Here is a 19401-nt window from a genome sequence, read left to right as displayed (position 1 = left end):
GGGTGACAGAGTGAGACTCCAACTCAAAAAAAAAAAAAAAATTAGCCGGGCGTGGTAGCACATGCCTGTAGTTCCAGCTACTTGGAAGGCTGAGGCAAAAGGATCTCCAGAGCCCAGCAGGATGAGGCTGCGGTGGCCGGGAGTGTGCCACTGCACTCTCCTATCTGGGCGACAGAGTGAGACTCCAACTCAAAAAAAAAAAGTGGCCGAGTGTGGGAGTATAAGCCTGTAGTTCGGGCTACTTGGAAGGCTGAGGCGGAAGGATTGCTGGAGCTCAGTAGGTCGATGATGGGGTGGCCGTGAGCGTACCACTGCACTCCAGCCTGGGCGCAGAGTGAGATTCCAACTCAAAAAAGAAAAAAAGCAAAATTCCTTTGTTACATTTACTTCCCAAATATATCAGTTCCTTTTAAAAATGTTGTTGGTCTGGACATGGTAGCTCACACCTGTAATCCTAGCACTTTGGGAGACCAAAGTGAGAGGACTACCTGAGCCCAGGAGTTTGAGACCAACCTGGGAAACACAGCAAGACATTATCTCTACATCAAATCAAAAAGTTAGCTGGGTGTGGTGGCACCTGTAATCCCAGCTACTTGGAAGGCTGAGGTGGAAGAATCACCCGAGTTCAGCAGGTTAAGGTTATGGTGGCAGTGATCGTGCCACTGTACTCCAGCCTGGGTGACAGAATAAGACTCCACCTCAAAAAAATTTTTTGTCAAATTTGTTGAGTTTTATTTTTGGTGTGTGTGTATTTGTCACTTCTGACTTTAGGCTGATATATCCCTTATCTAGACCACAGTTTTCAAAACTATGAAGACCAGACAACAAGGACTTCTCTGGAGTGGCCTAAAGCAAAGCTGAATTTTCACTGCAGATTCATCTCAGATCCTGGCCAGTTCTACCTACAATTAACCTGAGTATAGGGGCAGGGAGTGATGTGGAGATTCTAGCTCACGCCCAGGTAAACTGGAAGTCCAAATTTCTCATTCTTCTTTTTTTTGAGTTGGAGTCTCTGTCACCCAAGCTGGAGTGCAGTGGCATGCTCATGGCCACTGCAGCCTCGACCTGTTAGGCTAAGGTGATCCTTCCACCTCAGCCTTCCAAGTAGCTGGAACTGCAGGTGTGTGCTACCATGCTTGGTTTATTTTTTTGATTTATTGTAGAGACAATGTCTCACCAAGTTGCCCAGGCTGGTCTCGAACCCCTGAGCTCAGGCAATCCTCTCGCCTCAGCATCCCAAAGTGCTGGGATTACAGGCTACCTACCCTTCTTAACCAGTAAGGAAAAATAAGAGCTGGCAAGAGCTCTAGACTCGACTAAATAAGATCCACAGTGAGCTACCTGGTACATCCTGTACTTCAGAAAGTCTTTTGGGTCTGTGGCAGACTGTCTTGGATCCTAACTTATATAAGCCAGTTCTGCTTTAGCCAACAGACTCTGACAGGACCAGATGCTCTAGACTGGATGCTTCATATAAAGTGCCTGGTCACATCTCAGTGCCATTACATATTCCCTGAGGGTTGGTAGAAAGCTATACTAGATCTGTAAGAAATGGAAAGTCTTTTGTCTTTAATTTCATTATATATACTAATGGAGAGAAATCAAAGAATTTGGATTTTAATATTAGTCCTGAAGAAGTGGAGTGTCTGAAAGAATGAAGGATTAACACACACCTGATTTCGAAGAGGCGGCTGCTGTGATGGCCGATCCCTGTGTGTGTGGCTTTCTCGAGTTATTGCAGATGCACCAGAATCTACATGAACAGAACCTACTGGAGTGGGCTGAAAAAAATGAAGTAGAAAGTCAGAAGGGAGAAAACAGGTCCAATTTGAGGCATCTGCAAAGGGCAGTTTCATTCTAATGCTAATGTAGTAATAATAATTTTTTTCAGCCACCAAGAGCAGTTTCAAGTCTTCTTGTCTTCTCAGTTTGCTCATCTGCAAGGGGGAAGTAGCCTGGTCCTCAATAGTTCACTGTAGAGTAGCTTACCTTTGAAAATAAGAAACTGACCCGGCCGGGCAACTTGGCAAGACCTCATCTCTACAATAAATCAAAAAATTAGCCGGGCGTGGTAGCGCTCGCCTGTAGTTCCAGCTACTTGGAAGGCTGAGGCGGAAGGATCACCGGAGCCCAGCAGGTCAAGGTTGCGGTGGCCAGGAGTGGCCACTGCACTCCAGTCTGGGCGACAGAGTGAGACTCCAACTCAAAAAAATAAAATAAAATAAAATAATAAAAATTAAAAAAAAGAAAATAAGAAACCATCCTACAGAGATATCTGTTAGCATATTCTGGTCTTGTGAACCCCTGACCAGAACACAAGTCTAAAACTTCCTATGATGCCGAGTTCCACTCTTACAGAAGTCAAGTGATTTAGCAGCTCAAGTAGCACCAACTTTGAATCATTCAAATAAAACTTCTTCTAGAAATCTGGCTTAAATTCTGGTATTACAGGACACACAAGTTAAAAATACACAATTCCTACTTCCTAACTCCAGTAAGAGCAACCTATGGCAACACCCTGAAAAGGTTGGTAAACATAAAGTCTACAATTAAAGGAATGCTTTTCTAAAGACTCCAGCAGAAAGACTGGCAAGTAAAGAAGTAGGGCAGTGTTGGTTGGAGAAAGGAGGTGATGAGGTAAAAACAGGATACTTACAATAGGCCTTCCAACCCAATCATAGGCATAGTCAAAGGTGTAGCCTTTCCTTTCAAAGAGGTCTGTGAAGAGGGTCCGTAAATACTCATAGTCAGGTTTTTCAAAGAAGTCTAATCGCCTGACATAGCGAAGGTAAGTTGCCATCTCCTCTGTTTGGAAAGAGGTGAAAGGTCATGCTTATTAGCTGAATGTTTCCCATGGTGGGTAGGGGGTATATTGGACCACACAAGGGATATTTATACAGATTATCTGACACTGGTATTTTCTTTATGGGCCAAACAAAAGTGATAAAACTTTGGTCTAGATAGCAGTAAAAAGAAATGTAAGTTATCCTAATAGCACCCTTAGTTAGAGATACAAAGCCATGGTTCCACCTGCTTTCAAGGCTCAGTCCCACTGACTGAAGTATCCTAGCATCCTACCTGGAAAATTCTCACAGAGAGCGTCAATGGGAGTATTCCTTTTTGTGTCACCAATTTTTTGATACCTCTCTTTTAATGTATCCGCCTGTAGAGAGTAAAGAGGACAATCATTTGGAAAGAGGTATTAAGTATGAGAAGTTCAGTATATTTTTGGACATAATGATTGTTTCACTCAAACTGACAGGATATGCTAGTCTCACTTTTTTCTAACACTAACAAGAAATGTAGTAGATATTTAGATATGTATAAACATCTGCTGTGCTCTGGAGAGTTTTACTTGTAAAAATAGTAGTCTCAGACAAACAATATCAAATATAATGAGATAAGTGGCTAGATTAAGAAAATAAAAATACTATGTGGCAATATTTTCAAAATTGTAATCTCTATGGATCAGCTTTAAGATAAAAGCATTAGCCAGACATGGTGGCTCAAGCCTATAATCCCAGCAATTTGGGAGGTGGAGGCAAAAGGATTGCCTGAGCCCACAGGTTCAAGACCAGCCTGGGTAACATGGTAAGACGCTACAATAAATTTTTAAAAATTAGCTGGGTGTGGTGGTGCACATCTGTAGTTCCAGTTACTTAGAAGGCTGAGGTGGAAGAATCACCTGAGCCCAGCAGGTTGAGGCTGTGGTGGCCATGAGTGTGCCACTGCACTCCAGCCTGGGCAACAGAGTGAGACTCTGACTCAAAAAAAAAAAAAGATAAAAGTACGGCTAATCCAGATGGGGGAAATGGATGGTTCCACTACATATATTTGAGAATTTAAATTAAAAAATAATAAGGTGTGAAAAACTGCCTTTCAACAAAGTACTTCCAGAGGGAAATAGTTATCTTAGGTATGGCCATGGCTAACATGTTTGGTGTATGTCAGTAGCTCAAAGCAGTCCATCTGGTATGCTCAGAACTGTAGTCAGAGGGCTTCTGGACCTTGGACCAACAGTGGGCTCTCAAGGGACTCTTGTCAGGTTCTACCTACCCTGTGGCACTAAACAACAGTTTTCTGAAGGAAACTGGAGAAAGTTTAGATTTACAACTACCACTAAAATAATTCACGGACCACGAGAGTTTCAAGCAATTAATAATACAATCGGCCGGGCTTGATGGCTCAGCCTGTAATCCAAGCACTTTGGGAGGCCAAGGGAAGTAGACTGCCTGAGTCCACGGGTTCGACCAGCCCAGGCAACTTGGCGAGACCTCATCTCTACAATAAATCAAAATTAGCCGGGCATGGTAGTGCATGCCTGTAGTTCCAGCTACTTGGCAGGCTGAGGCAGAAGGATCACCAGAGCCCAGCAGGTCAATGCTTGGGTGGCCGTGAGTGTGCTACTGCACTCCAGCCTGGACAAAAGAGATTCCAACTCAATAATAATAATAATACAATAATAATAACAACAATAATAATGCACTCATGCATCATTAGGCTATATAATGAAAAAGCAGAATCTGAAACTCCATTTGAAAGCTGTCAATATCAATGAGAAGATGTATATGACTAGGAAAAATCATGGAGGAGAGGAATTTAAAGGCAAAAAAAAAAAAATTTAAAGGCAAAAAAAAAAAAAAGCTCAAAGAAAATGGGTACAAGCCTTACTTTTTAGGAAAATGTCCTAGAAAGCACAGCAAAATTGATGTACTGGAGTATATCAAGCTACTTATTGTTTCTTTCCATACTAGCATGTTGAAATAAATTACAACTAAAACACATGCCTCACAATTAACTATCTAATGGCACGTAAAGTGGGTCAGAAGCTCACCATTTCCTAGTCCAACAGTCACAGGCACAGAGTAATTATAATGTTTATTATTATAATAAATAATAGTTAACTCTGGCATGTAGGCACTGTACTGACCTATCTAAGGAAGGCCTATTTCAACTCTACACATTTTGCAAAGAATGGCTCTTGTCTAAATAGGCATTAACTCAATAATACACTTGAACAGTAAAGGTAAACCTGGATTTTCATTTTAGTTCAGGCCATTCCTTAGGCCAACAGTCCCTGGCCCCCAGACCACAGATCTTAGAAACTGGGCTGCACAGCAGGAGGTGAGCAGCAGGTGAGCAGAGCTCCGCCTCCTGTCAGATCGGTGGTATTAGATTCTCAGAGAAGAGCAAACCCTATTGTGATGGACTAGATCTAGGTTGACAATCGAATGCTTGATGATCCAGCCCCCACTCACATCACTGTGAAAATATTGTCTTCCACAAAACTGGTCCCTGATGCCAAAAAGGTTGAGGGCCGCTGCCTTAAACTACATAGGATAGACAAGTATTTTCCAGTTCCCCCGAGGGGAACACCCTTCTAGCCTTTCTTGTAAAATGTACAGCAGCTGCTGCCATCAACATGTTCCAGAAATTCCCTTACATACTGGGAACACTCCTTCTGCTACGTAATGGTGGTAGAGGAATAATACCAACAGAGAGAAAAGCAGCACTACCAAGACTGGGAGGGAATAAGGGAAAAGATGATGGAAAACCCAAAGACAAAGAAGTAAACACTAAAAAAGGGAAGAAGACGAAGTGAACACAATAGAGCTTCCAAAGCCCAGGCTAGCATTTACAATGTAGAATAATGTAACTAGTCCCTGTTTCTCATCTCTATAGCCAATCTTCTCTTCTATGCTTCTTAGAAACATCAAGACAGAGCCCCTTCATTAACAAACGAGCATTGAAACAAAGCCTTTCACGGAATACTTTCAAGGATACCTTGAGTCCTTGCCAGGGTAGACTGCCTCGAAGGAAATACATGAACATATGGCCTAGGGCTTCCAAATCATCTCTCCGGCTTTGCTCTAAAAGGGAAGACAGAATCACACATTACGTTTGTAGTTATTAAAACAGAAAGGGGTTCAAAAGCAAGTAATCCCTTCAGAAATCCTTCTGCTCTGGAAAGGCTCCGCTTATTATTAATAATTCTCTGTATATCTAGACTGGGGGTAGTATTTTAGATCAAAACCAAAAACAAATGTGTACTTCCTTTGTCTAGATCTGTGAAAAGAGAAAATCTTGAATTAAAACAAAGCTCAAATCACTAAACCATGAATAACACCCCTCACTCAACGCTGTCACCTTCCTGAAAGCGGGACAATTTAAATGAAAAGCTATTTCCAGTATATGGTCCACAATTATACTTTAGTTACCACCAGGGAAAGTGAGCAGTAGATTAAGCAGTCAAAACTGTTAAAACAGCTTATTCTGGTTAAGCCTGCAGAATGCCTAACATACATGCTTAGTGCTTTTTACTCATCAAAAAAAGTAACAATTTAAAATTAACATTAAAAAAGTAATGCATAATCTCTTGTCTCTCATTCCATTTATACCTAGTCCCATAACCTCCTTGAGAAAAATTTAAAATGTATTACTAAGGTGCCCCCCAATTTAGCTGGGTGTGGTGGTATGTGCCTGTAGTCTCAGCTACTCGGGAAGCTGAGGAAGGAGGGTTGCTTAAGCCCAGGAGTTTGAGGCTAGCCTAGGCAACACAATGAGATTCCATCCCAAAACCAAACAACCCAAACAAAAAAACCCAATGTCCCTGCAATCTGGGAACTTATCTAGAACAAGTTGCTAGGTTTTTCTTTCCTTTTAGTTGGGAAGGTAAAGATGATAAATAATTACAGAATAGTTCATAAAAGCTGCAACTTGAAGGAGGAGGACATAACATCAATAAGGGTACCTGATCTCAAACCAGGCAAAGTAGAAACCAAAGGGAGGACCAAACTTTACTTGCATGGTAACCACTTATATACCCAATCCTGAATTGTACCCATCTTTAAAAAAAAAAAAATAGCTGCAACTTATCTGAGAAAACGTTCTATACAACTATTTGGTTGTCAGACTTGAATATAAGTAGTATGTGTCTTCATTTCTAACTTGTCACTTATGGTTTATCTCAGACATTTTATGTGCTTATATTTCAGAATGAAGTTTAAAGCTTTAGCAAAATAAATTACAGAAGCAAGATTAAGATGCTACCTTCAACTTGACTGTGCTTTCTTTGTACGGAAAGTAAAATCTAAGAGAGTCAAAGAGGCAGGGAAAGCCACTCAGCCAACTCAAGATACAGAAGCGTAATTTGTTTAACTGCTGCCTCAAACTGTAGGAAATTTGCATGAAAAAGAATAATAGTACTCTACTGGGTAGATGAAGAAAGAAAGGAGTTTTCTAAGCAGCAGTTGAAGGAGGTTTTTGGAAAGATGGTGAGTAATGGGAAGGAGAGACACCCTGCAGAGAGATAACTAACATAAAACTGAGTTGGTATATATCAATTGAAATACTTGAAAAAGAATAACAAAAACAGCAAGACCATCAGAATCTTTTGCCTACATGGCTTGTCTGAAGTTTGTAACAAAATATATGTAATTGAAAACAAAACAGCAGGCAGGCAAAAACAGTTTGTTAATAGAACCTAAAGTACATACATGAAAAAAGAGAAAAGAACACAAAGGGTGAGCCAAGAGCTCCCACAAGGCAGGGCAGAGAGAGAAATCACACTTTGCAGTTTTTTTCACACTGTATCACACCTACTCATTGCCTCTTCATTTTCATATCCACTTCCTGCAACAAGGCCCCTTGGTAATTAAAAATTTACTAGAATTTTAGTTAGATGAGCACTAGAGGGCGACACTTTCCACATTTTCAATACTAATCAAGTCTACAGAGAAAAGATTTATCTTCACAATTATAAAATGAGATCAAAAAGAACTAAAACTTGAATTACCATTTGCCCCAGCAATCTCACTACACAGGTATACCCAAAGAGAAAGAAATAATTATTAAAAAATACCTGTACTAGCATGTTCCTTATAGCTCTATTTAAAATAGCAAAATCATGGAAACAACCTAAGCGTCCATCAGTGACTGAGTGGATAAAGAAAATGTGGTATATATAAACCATGGAAGACTATGAAGTCATCAAAGAATGAAATGATGTCCTTTGCAGCAACATGGATGGAACTGGAGATCATCCTCACTGAACTGTCTCAAAAACAAACACCCTATGTTCTCAATCATAGCCAAATGGTCACAAAGATGGACATAACACTGCAGACACCAAAAAGTGGGGAGCTGAGGCAGGGGGTTAGGGCTCAGAAATTACCTACTGGGTACAAATGTTCACTATCTGAGGACTGGGCCACCAGAGATTGAATCCCCACCACTACTACACAATAGGGCCACATAACAAACATGCACGTGTACCCTCTGAATCTAAAATAAAAATGGAGAAAAATGAGATTTAAAAACTTATTTAACTCACTGTAATAAGTAATAAAGTAACTTTTCGAATCTTGAGACAATGAAAAATAGCTATAGAATATGGGATGGTATAATAGGAAAAACATTGTTTCCTAAAACAGGTCAGTGATCTGGTCTTGGTTTATCCTTTTCATTAACTTAATCCAGTGAGAACAGGCATGGCAAAGTCATCTACCTCAGTTTCCTCAGCTGAAAATACAATAGTCTATTTAGACTATTTGAAAAGTCTACATCACTTTTTGTTGCTTTTTTGTTTTTTTGAGTCAGAGTCTCACTCTGTCACCCAGAATGAAGTGCAGTGGCATTCTCACAGTCACTGCAGCCTCGACCTGCTGGGTTCAGGCGATCCTTCCACCTTCCAAGTAGCTGGAACTACAGGCATGTGCCACCATGCCCAGCTAATTTTCTAATTTTTGTAAAGACAAGGCCATGCTATGTTACCTAGGCTGGTCTCGAACTGTTGGGGTTAAGCAATCCTCCCGTCCTGGCCTCCCAAAGTGCTGGGGTTACAGGTGTGAGCACTGAACTCGGCCCTAAATCATTTTTCATAGAGTCTATACCAACTCAGTTTTATGTTATTTATCTCTGTCAGGGTATCTCTCCTTCTCATTAGTGATCATTTTCCCAAAAATCTCCTTCAAACTGCTATTAAGAAAGTTGACTTTTCTTGCTTCATCTACCCTGTAGGGTACTAGTCATCCTTTTGCATGCAAATTTCCTACAGTTTGAGGCAGCAGTTAAACATGTTTCACTCCTGCATCAAATTTTCCAGCTCTAAAATTCTAAAATCATCTGGTAATTTAAGGCATTAGGGCCTTTCAAAAAAATAATAAGAGAGTGAAAGTCATAGCATGCTCTATTTCCATACTTCTTTGTTGTTGTTTTTTTTTTTTGGTTTTTTTTTTTGAGTTGGTGTCTCACTCTGTCACCCAGACTGGAGTCCAGTGGCCGCTCCCGGGCACAGCAGCCTCGACCTGCTGGGCTCCTGTGATCCTTTCGCCTCAGCCTTCCAAGTAGCCGGAACTACAGGCGCACGCTACCACACCCGGCTCATTTTTGACTTATTGTAGAGATGAGGTCTTGCCAAGTTGCCCAGGCGGGTCTCGAACCCGTGGGCTCAGGCAATCCACTCAACCCCTAGGCGCGGGATTACAGGCTGAGCCACCGAGCCCGGCTTCCATACTTCTTTGAACTCCATACTTGGTCAATTCATTACTTCCGTATACCCTCATTTTTCATTTTTTTTTTTTTCTGAGTTGGAGTCTCACTCCCTTGCCCAGGCTGGAGTGCAGTGGCAAGTTCACAGCCACCGAAGCCTCAACTTGCTGGGCTCCGGCGATCCTTCCACCTCAGCCCTCCAAGTAGCCAGAACTACAGGTGCGCAATACCATGCCCGGCTAATTTTCATTTATTTATTTACTGTAGAGACAACATCTTGCCACGTTACCCAGGCTGGTCTAGAACCTGTGGACTCAAGCAATCCACTCGCCTCGGTCTCTCAAAATGCTGGGATTACTGAGCACTGGGTGCTGGGCACTGAGCCACCGAGCCAGGCCTGCCCACATTTTTCTATGCAAGTCAAAGACGAAAAGTTTCAATACCAGTGAAACCACTAAGACACAAAATTCTTCAACACTGTGAAGGCTTGCATTCTTTTTTTAAAATTTTATTTATTTATTTTTTGAGTTGGAGTCTCACTCTGTCGCCCAGACTGGAGTGCAGTGGCCACTCCCGGCCACCGCAGCTTCGACCTGCTGGGCTCCAGCGATCCTTCCGCCTCAGCTGGAACTACAAGTAGCTGGAACTACAGGGGCGCGCTGCCACGCCTGGCTAGTTTTTGATTTATTGTAGAGATGAGGTCTCACCAAGTTGCCAGGCAGGTCTCAAACACGCAGGCTCAGGCAATTCACTCACCTCAGCCTCCCAAGGCACGGGATTACAGGCTGAGCCACCGAGCCCGGCTAAGGCTTACTTTCCACCAGCCAGAAAGTTGTGCCCGGTTTACATGCACATCCCGACTTTAGGTTAAATATATTTGTTGAAGGAAAAGGGCAAGGTAATCCCATGATTTTACCCTAATTTCAACCATTAAATAATACAAATTGGGCTGTCTCAGTGGGCCTCATCAGTGGGAATGTGGCTGCTATGGTTTGGATGTCTGCTCCGCCCCCGCCAGAACTCACGTTGAAATGTGATTCCAATGTTGGAACTAGGGCCTAAAGGGAGGTGCCTGGGTCATGGGTGTGGCTCCCTCATGAATATATTAATACTCCCCCCAGGGGTGTGTGAGTTCTCACTCATTAGCTCCCTCCAAAGCTGGTTGTTAAAAAGGCCTAACACCCGCCCCACTCACACTGTCATAAGATCTCTGCACAGCTCCCCTTTGCCTTCCTTTGTGAGTGGAAAAGTGTGAGGCCTTCCGCAGAAGCTGAGCAGATGCCGGTGCCATGCTTTTGGCACAGCTTGCAGAACCACAAGCTAAACAAACCTTTTTTCTTATAAATCACCCAGCCTCAGATATTCCTTCACAGAAACACAAAACAGACTAAGACAATGACTGGTGGTAACTTTGGGTTCCAGAGGCTCCTTTCCTTGTTCTCCGCCCTTACACAATTTAGGGGTGACTCTCTCCAAGCCATTCTAAGATAAGCATCCCAGTCCTTTTTTCTTCATTACAATAAAAGGATGTAACACATTAAAAAACCAGTAGTATTAGAGTTCCTATGAAACCCTCTATGACTTGAGACATGAGAGAGTTTAAGGAACAGTGACAACTATCTGTATGTATTCTCTGTAATATGGAGAGCAAAAAATATGGTGACAGACTGGATCTTACCTAAAAAGCTCTAAAATCTGGAAATAAACTCCAAGTTCTGGCAGGAATGGCAGCATACCAAGAGATGAAGGAGCCTAGATTGATGCACAGTGAATGCTCACAACATATTTTGTTGAGTAAATAATAAGGATAACTACCGTAGGAAGTGATATTATGATTACCAGGCATTATGTTAAACATTATATACATTATTCCACACACCCCTATGTTACATGTACAGTTATCATACCATTTCATACATGAGATAACTGAGGCTGAGGAAGGAAGGTTATTAAAGAGGTTACATGTACAATTATCATATCCGTTTTTATATACAAGGTAACTGAGACTGAGGAATGAAGGTTACTAGACCACAATTACATAGTGAGACCCAGTATCTACAAAAATTTTTTTAAATTAGCTGGGTATGGTGGCACATGCCTGTAATCCCACCTACTTGAGAGGCTGAGGTAGGCGGATCACTTGGGGCCAGGAGTTCAAGGCTACAGTGAGCTATTGTCATGCTACTGCACTCCAGCCTAGGTGACAAGCAAGACCTTGTCTCTGAAAACAAAACAAAATAAAATAATTAAATGTTCATTAGTATTTAAAATCCTTATAATTAGCTATGTCTAAGAGTCTGGAACCTGATAACATTCTGCTTCTATGTTTACTCTCTAGGATTTTGGTTCTCAACACATTTTTCAATCACCTAGGCTCTTTCTTCAAATAGAATCTTCCATGGAAGCCCAAAATATAAAACAGATAAAAAGGAAAACTTTTTTGGAAAAGCTGGCAAGGGGCTCAGGGTTCTGCCTCCTTGGCCTCTCCACTGTTCCTTAGGCTTTTTTTTTTTTTTTTTTAACAAATACTGTTCTCTTGGGGTAGTTCCTCTAAAAATTAAGATCTTCTGTCTTGCTCAGAGCTTTTAGCAATATTTGCACAGACTGTATATCCTGAAAAAAATGCAAAACTCATGGTAAAGCAATATGTTTTCGTTCAATAAGACAGAAACTCTTTCTTGAATGATTATGCACAGAATTATGTGTAGTGAACAGAGTCTGGTCCATTTGTAGTGAGGCACTCTTCCTCATTTCCTTTTCAGGATTTTTTTTTCTTGAGTTGGAGTCTCTGTCACCCAGGCTGGAGTGCAGTGGCTACTCATGGCCACTGCAGCCTCAACCTGCTGGGCTCAGATGATCCTTCCACCTCCGCCTTCCAAGTAGCTGGAACTGCAGGCATGTGCCACAATGCCTGGATAATTTTTTTTTTTTTTTTTTTTTTGAGTTGGAGTCTTACTCTGTCGCCAGACTGGAGTGCAGTGGCCGCTCCTGGCCACCGCAGCCTCGACCTGCTGGACTCCGGCAATCCTTCTGCCTCAGCCTTCCAAGTAGCAGGAATTACAGGCGTGCTCTACCACGCCCGGCTAATTTTTTGATTTATTGTAGAGATGAGGTCTCGCCAAGTTGCCCAGGTGGGTCTCTAACCCGCGGGCTCAGGCAATCCACTCACCTCAGCCTCCCAAGGCGTGGGATTACAGGCTGAGCCACTGAGCCCAGCTAATTTTTTTTTTAATTGTAAGGATGAAGTCTCCTCAAGTTGCCCAGGCTGGTCTTCTGGTCTTGAACCCTCGGGCTCAGGCAATCTTTTCACCTTGGCCTCCCAAAGTGCTGGGATTATAGGCGTGAACCGCTGTGCCTGCTGAGGCCATTACCTTTTTTTTTTTAGTTGGAGTCTCACTGTTGCCTAGACTGGAGTGCAGTGGCCGCTCCTGGCCACCACAGCCTCAACCTGCTGGGCTCCGGCGATCCTTCCACCTCAGCCTTCCAAGTAGCTGGAACTACAGTCAAGCACTACCACGCCCGGCTAATTTTTGATTTATTGTAGAGATGAGGTCTCACCAAGTTGCCTAGGCGGGTCTTGAACCCACGGACTCAGGCAATCCACTCACCTCAGCCTCCCAAAGGCATGGGATTACAGGCTGAGCCACCGAGCCGGCTTGAGGCCATTATCTTAAGTAAAACAATTCAAACACTGAAAGACAAATACCACATGTTCTTTCTTACAAGTGGGAGCTAAAGAGCATGCACATCCTAAAGTGCTGGAATTATAGGCGTGAACCACCATGCCCATCCCCATTTCAGAACTGTCAGATATGGGGTCACATGTAAATAAATACCAAATTCATTACTAAACTCACTTAAATGCTATCATCTATTTACAGCAATCCAAGTACAAATTAAGTATTTGGAAATGTAAGGAATTAAGATTCTATAAACAGCCAATAAAATACTTAGGAAAATCATTAACTTACCATCTTAATTTCTGAAGTATAAAAACCACTTAGACTTGTGAAGCCATAAGAACCAGAGTTGTAATACACAATGAGGATAAAAGTGTTATTGGATAAAAAATTGTTATGGCCCACCCCCTTTCATGGAGCAGAAAATAAACACACCTTTGCCAAGATGCGTGTTGATAGACATATATCTTGCAGTTCCAGTTAAACTTTTGTGCTCCCTATAAGGTATATGTTTTTTGGTTTCAGGGTCAATGTATTCCTTGGCCAGTCCAAAGTCTATAATGTGTATAACATGCTCTTTCTTATTGCCTTGTCGGCCAATCAGGAAGTTCTCTGGCTTGACATCTCGGTAAATGAGGTTCTTTGAATGCACATACTCCATTCGAGAAAGCTAAAAGAAAAAAATGATGGAAACAGTTTAAAGAAGTATACTGCAAAAATACATCAAAACATTTTATCAGTCAAAGATTTTTACTTACTGAAATAACAATAAAATGAATCTCTTCTTCACTATACGGAGTCACTTTACTGACTTGTAAGCCAAAAAATATTGTTACAAATACTTATTTAACAAGTATCAAGATTAGGAAAACAGGGTAGGACAGTACAGTTCAGCTAAAATGATAATACAGCTGGGCTCGGTGGCTCAGCCTGTAATCCTGCGCCTTGGGAGGCTGAGGTGAGTGAACTGCTTGAGCCCACGGGTTCGAGACCCACCTGGGCAATTTGGTGAGACCTCATCTCTACAATAAATAAAAATTAGCCGGGCGAGGTAGAGCGCGCCTGTAGTTCCAGCTACTCAGAAAGCTGAGGCGGAAGGATCGCTGGAGCCCAACAGGTCGAGGCTGCGGTGGCCAGGAGAGGCCACTGCATTCCAGTCTGGGCGACTAAGTGAGACTCCAACTAAAAAAAAAACCAAAAAACAAAACAAAAAAAACCCATGATAATACAATTTTACCTTATAATGTCACAATTTGGAAATGATGAATGGAATTAGTTGTTTTTTTGTTTAGTTTAGTTTTGTTTTGTTTTTGAGTTGGAGTCTCGCTCTGCTGCCCAGACTGGAATGCAGTGGCTGCTCCCAGTCACCGCAGCCTCACCTGCTGGGCTCCGGCGATCCTTCCGCCTCAGCCTTCCAAGTAGCTGGAACTACAGGCATGCGCTACCACACCCGGCTGATTTTTTGATTTATTGGAGAGATGAGGTCTCGCTGCCCAGGAGGGTTGCAAATCCGCGGGCTCAGGCAATTCACTCACCTCAGCCTCCCAAAGGCACGGGATTACAGGCTGAGCCACCGAGCCCGGCTGCAACTGTTTCTTAAACTGGTGCTGTTGTGTAATTCGGTAGGAGCTGCAAGAGTTGCCTCTTCAGCTGTATCAGTCTCTGAGAGAACCAGAGGCCAGAGAACAAAGGCAAATTATTGGTCACACAATTTTGAATCTGAGTGTTAGTACAATGGGTTGCATGGTCAATCTTTCTTGGATGCAACAGTGAAGAGAAAAGGGAGACATGACAAAACCATACAGTTACGTGCTAAAAACCTATAAATGAAACATCAAATGGATTATTTTCATTTTTACAACTCCACCTACTCATCCTCTTTTTGCCTGAATTGTATGCTTCCACTTTAGTTAAGGGCAACGTATTGCTCCAAGGTGCAAGTTCTTAAAACAGAACAAACTGCAGATGTAGTGTGACTTCTCTGAGTATACATCTTTTACCCCAGTCACCTTCCCAGAATGCTATCAAGCCAGTGAGTACGAATCTGCTAGGTGTCACTACAGTTAGACCCACAGAAATGGGGCCAGGGGTCCAGTCTATTTTTTACCAGAATAGCAACTCCAACTTACCAACTGAATGGCTATCATTAACACCGTCTTCAAAGTAAATGTTCGGTCACAGAGGTCAAACAAGTCCTCCAAGCTAGGGCCAAGGAGCTCCAACACCATGGCATTATATTTCCCACAAGGTCCAAAGTAATACACCTGTGGGAGACCTTCACCTGAAAGCAAAGGGGAAATGGAGTACAGAGTGGGAGATACAAAACCAAAATATGAGACAACTGTAGCAGCACCGATTAAGATATAAAAAAGTACAATATGTGAGCTTTCCGATTAAGATATAAAAAAGTACAATATGTGAGTTTTCCATTTTCTTTCATACTCCCTACTGGAAACTTAAACTGAATACAGCTTCAATGGGAACTATTAATGGGTGGGAAAGGCTAAGTCATTGCACAATATGTTCAAATAAGCAGTTCTTTAATGCCATTGTGACAAAGGCATTTCTACTGCTATTTAAGACAGAGAATAGTTCCTGATCCATTATTGGATCTTCCCAAAGGATGCCCAAAAGTGCAGTATCATAAAAGGTTCAAAGGATGGCTCACTGAGCTCAAAGTCTAGGCTAACAGACCTCATTGCATTATCTAGTTTCATTAACACTCTCTATGCTTACTGCCAAAGCCACATGGGCTACCTGCTCCTACTGGTCTATGGAGAGCTCAAATTAAAGAGGCGAGGTCACAGAGAGTAAAGCCTGGCCCCAGGCCAGCACAACCCGCTCTCTTTTCACAAGGAATCTGTTTTCTGTTTTCTATCAGCTGGAGAAAAGCCAGCAGACAATGTTTGGATGCTGATAAGTAAAGATGAAAGGAAAAGAAGAGAAAGATAAATGCTGGATTTTTCCCAGATTTGAAATTTATAGCTATCAAGAAGTGAAAATCCAGAATTTCTCACCCAACTACAAATTGTTAATGAATTTCCTCCGCAAGTGCATTGTAAATATGAGGCATTTGGTAAATATGCATTAACTGCTACCATGAAAGCAGTGGATACTAATGAGACTACAGAACATTAAAAAACATTATCTGGTCTCATACAGCAGAAGCATTTCCATCTTACATATTCATGTTTATCATGTCTACAGTTGTATATGCTGTGAACTACTTCTTGCTTCTGCCTCCAAGTTTTTAAAATAACAAAATTCTCTGCATTTTCCCGCTTCCTTTTTATTTCTATTGGTAAGATAAAGGCACAGATGATGGACATTTAATATATCTTTCTCTCCAGGACAGGTCTTGTATATCTGGACTGAATGCAATTCATTGCTATGATGTGTGTATATTTAACTATTTCATATACTGCATCAGTCTATTTTGTTCCACTTAACTCATGAACAATTAGAGTATTTTTTCTTTTATTTTTGTTACTTAGTTTTTATTTCTCTGCAATCCAACTAGATGTGGAAAAGAATAAGGAAAATATGGAACCAAAAGAACTGTAGCAAGAGAACGAAGATTATAGGTATATCACGAGCAATGGTCTGGAAGGGTGTTCTCCTGAGCTACAGAAGGAATGGTCTGGTAGTTTAACACAAAACAAGTCAAATTTATTAGAGTTGTCCACAGTCAGCAATGGTGATCTTCTTACTGGTCTTTACAATCTTGGACCCAAAGGCCTCCATGATTTGCACAACATGTAGGCCCTCCTTCACCTTGCCAAAACCACATGCTTGCCATCTAACCATTCAGTCTTAGTAGTGCCCACAAAAAACTGGGAACCATTTGTGTTGGGTCCAGCATTTGCCATTGGATAAGATGCCAGGACCTGCATGCTTCAAGTTCTCACCATCAAATTTCTCCCCATAGATAGACTTGCTGCCAGTGCCATTATGGCATGTGAAGTTGCCACCCCAGAACATTAAGCCCTGGAACAATTCTGTGAAGAACCATTATAACCAAATCCTTTCTCTCCAGTGCTCAGAGCCGGAAAGTTTTCTACTGTCTTTGGAACTTTGTCTGCAAAGAGCTTGAAGGGCTCATTGCCAACTATGATGTCAAACAATGCGGTTGATCATGGCTGATGGAAAAAGGCTCAGGGCAGTGGCATCTGCAAAGCTGAGTATTTTCTTTAAATGTGTTCATTCCTAGCTCTGTAGCCTCTAATAAAGTGTACATTGCTCTGCCAGCACAGTAAATAACTATTCAATTGTTTTTGTGGTTGTTTTGATTCTCACTCTCCCCAAAAGAGAAAAAAAGATATAAGCTGAAATGTCTTTCCTCCCTGTTGTTTTGAAGAACTCATTTTTCAGTTATTTAAAATACACAAATCTGAGCCGGGCTCGGTGGCTCAGCCTGTAATCCCGCGCCTTTGGGAGGCTAAGGTGAGTGGACTGCCTGAGCCCGCGGGTTCGAGACCCGCCTGGGCAACTTGGCAAGACCTCATCTCTACAATAAATCAAAAACTAGCCGGGCATGGTAGCACGCGCCTGTAGTTCCAGCTACTCGGAAGGCTGAGGTGGAAGGATCGCTGGAGCCCGGCAGGTCGAGGCTGCGGTGGCCGGAAGCAGCCAATGCACTCCAGTCTGAGCGACAGAGTGAGAATCCAACTCAAATAAATAAATAAATAAAAATACACAAATCTAATAGTTCTTCCCAATGAATCGTCCTGATTTGGATTTTTTAAAAAGCACTCTATCCTAGAGATTTATTGCTTTTATTTTTATTTTTTATTTTTATTTTTTGAGTTGGAGTCTCACTCCTTCGCCCACGCTGGAGTGTAGTGGCACGCATGCTCACGGCCACCCCAGCGATGACCTTCTGGGCTCCAGCGATCCTTCTGCCTCAGCCTTCCAAGTAGCTGGGACTATAGATGTGTGCTACCATGTCCAGCCATTTTTTATTTGATTGTAGAGACGAGGTCTCGCCAAGTTGCCCGGGCTGGTCTCAGACAACTCACTCATCTGGGCCTCCCAAAGTGCTGGGATTACAGGCTGAGGCACTGAGCCCAGCCATATTGTTTTTATTAATCAGATACACGGCAAATGCAGTTTGGGGATCTTTTACATTTATATCCTACATAAGCTTTTGATGTCATTAAAATGTTATTTTCCTAATATAAATATTATATTCTTCAAAGCAGGTTGTGGCAGGGATTGTTGGTTGCTTGCCTAATATCCACGTTCCCCTTCTTTCTTTCTTTTTTTAAAATTTGAGTTGGAGTCTTACTCTGTTGCCCAGGCTGGAGTGCAGTGGCACACTCACAGTCACCCCAGCTTCGACCTGCTGGGCTCCGGCGATCCATCCGCCTCAGCCTTCCAAGAGCTGGAACTACAGGTATGTGCTACCATGCCCAGCTAATTTTTTATTTATTGTAGAGACAAGGTCTTGACAAGTTGCCTGGGCTGGTCTCGAACCCGTGGGCTCAGGCAATCCACTTGCCTTGGCCTCCCAAAGTGCTGGGATTACAGGCCATCGAAACTGGTTCCCCCTTCTTTCTTAATAACTTTTTTTTTAGAAAGCAGGATTTATTGAGAGGACAGAAAAGCTCCCCAAGTGGGAGGGCACTCGAAGGGGTTGCCCAATAACAGAACTTCCAATTGTTGCAAATAGCGACTTGCCCAGTTATAATCCCAGGCTATCTGACAACAGAAAACACCAATGGGATAGAAGCAGAAATCACTGAGTGAGTGGTTCTGTATTCTTTCAAGGGAGCAGACTAGAATGTGAAATGAGACTATTTCAAAGTCCAGAAGTCATCCGAAATTACCAGATACCTTGAGGATGTAAGACAGTGCCAAGAATAGTTAGAGCAAAAAGGAAAAGAACTTAAGTGGTTGTGGAGTAACCAGGCCAGTGTTGGACTTCTCCCCCCACAAAAAAAGACAGAGTCTTGCTCTGTCACCCATGCTGGAACACAGTGGCATAATCATAGCTCACTGCAGTCTCTCAGAATCCTGGGCTCAAGCGATACTCCCACCTCAGCCACCCTAGTATACTGCTAGGTGATACAGGTGGCATGGTACTACACTTGGCTAAGTTTTAAAATATTTTGTTGGAGCCAGGCTTGGTGGCTCAGCCTGTAATCCCAGTACTTTGGGAGGCTGAGGTGATTGGATTGCCTGAGCCCGCGGGTTTGAGACCCACCTGGGCAACTTGGCAAGACCTCATCTC

The 19401-nt window shown here is 42.4% G+C and overlaps 1 protein-coding gene across 1 annotated transcript in view; it reads right to left on the bottom strand.

The window, feature by feature from the left end:
* CSNK1G1 (casein kinase 1 gamma 1) overlaps window positions 1-19401 on the bottom strand; it is a 165813-nt gene that overhangs the window by 34494 nt on the left and 111918 nt on the right. The window contains exons 5-10 of the mRNA XM_021713741.1: window positions 15299-15450; window positions 13605-13839; window positions 5785-5870; window positions 3079-3163; window positions 2657-2805; window positions 1674-1781 (exon numbers count right to left, since the gene is read on the bottom strand). Of these exons, the coding sequence (XP_021569416.1) occupies window positions 1674-1781; window positions 2657-2805; window positions 3079-3163; window positions 5785-5870; window positions 13605-13839; window positions 15299-15450 (815 nt within the window). The remainder of the gene's footprint in view (window positions 1-1673; window positions 1782-2656; window positions 2806-3078; window positions 3164-5784; window positions 5871-13604; window positions 13840-15298; window positions 15451-19401) is intronic.

The sequence above is a fragment of the Carlito syrichta genome, unplaced genomic scaffold, assembly GCF_000164805.1.
Source record: "Carlito syrichta isolate Samal-C Ts95f unplaced genomic scaffold, Tarsius_syrichta-2.0.1 Scaffold304708, whole genome shotgun sequence".
NCBI lineage: Eukaryota > Metazoa > Chordata > Mammalia > Primates > Tarsiidae > Carlito > Carlito syrichta.
Note: the sequence above shows the minus strand (reverse complement) of the source record. Positions and strands in the feature narration are given on the sequence as shown.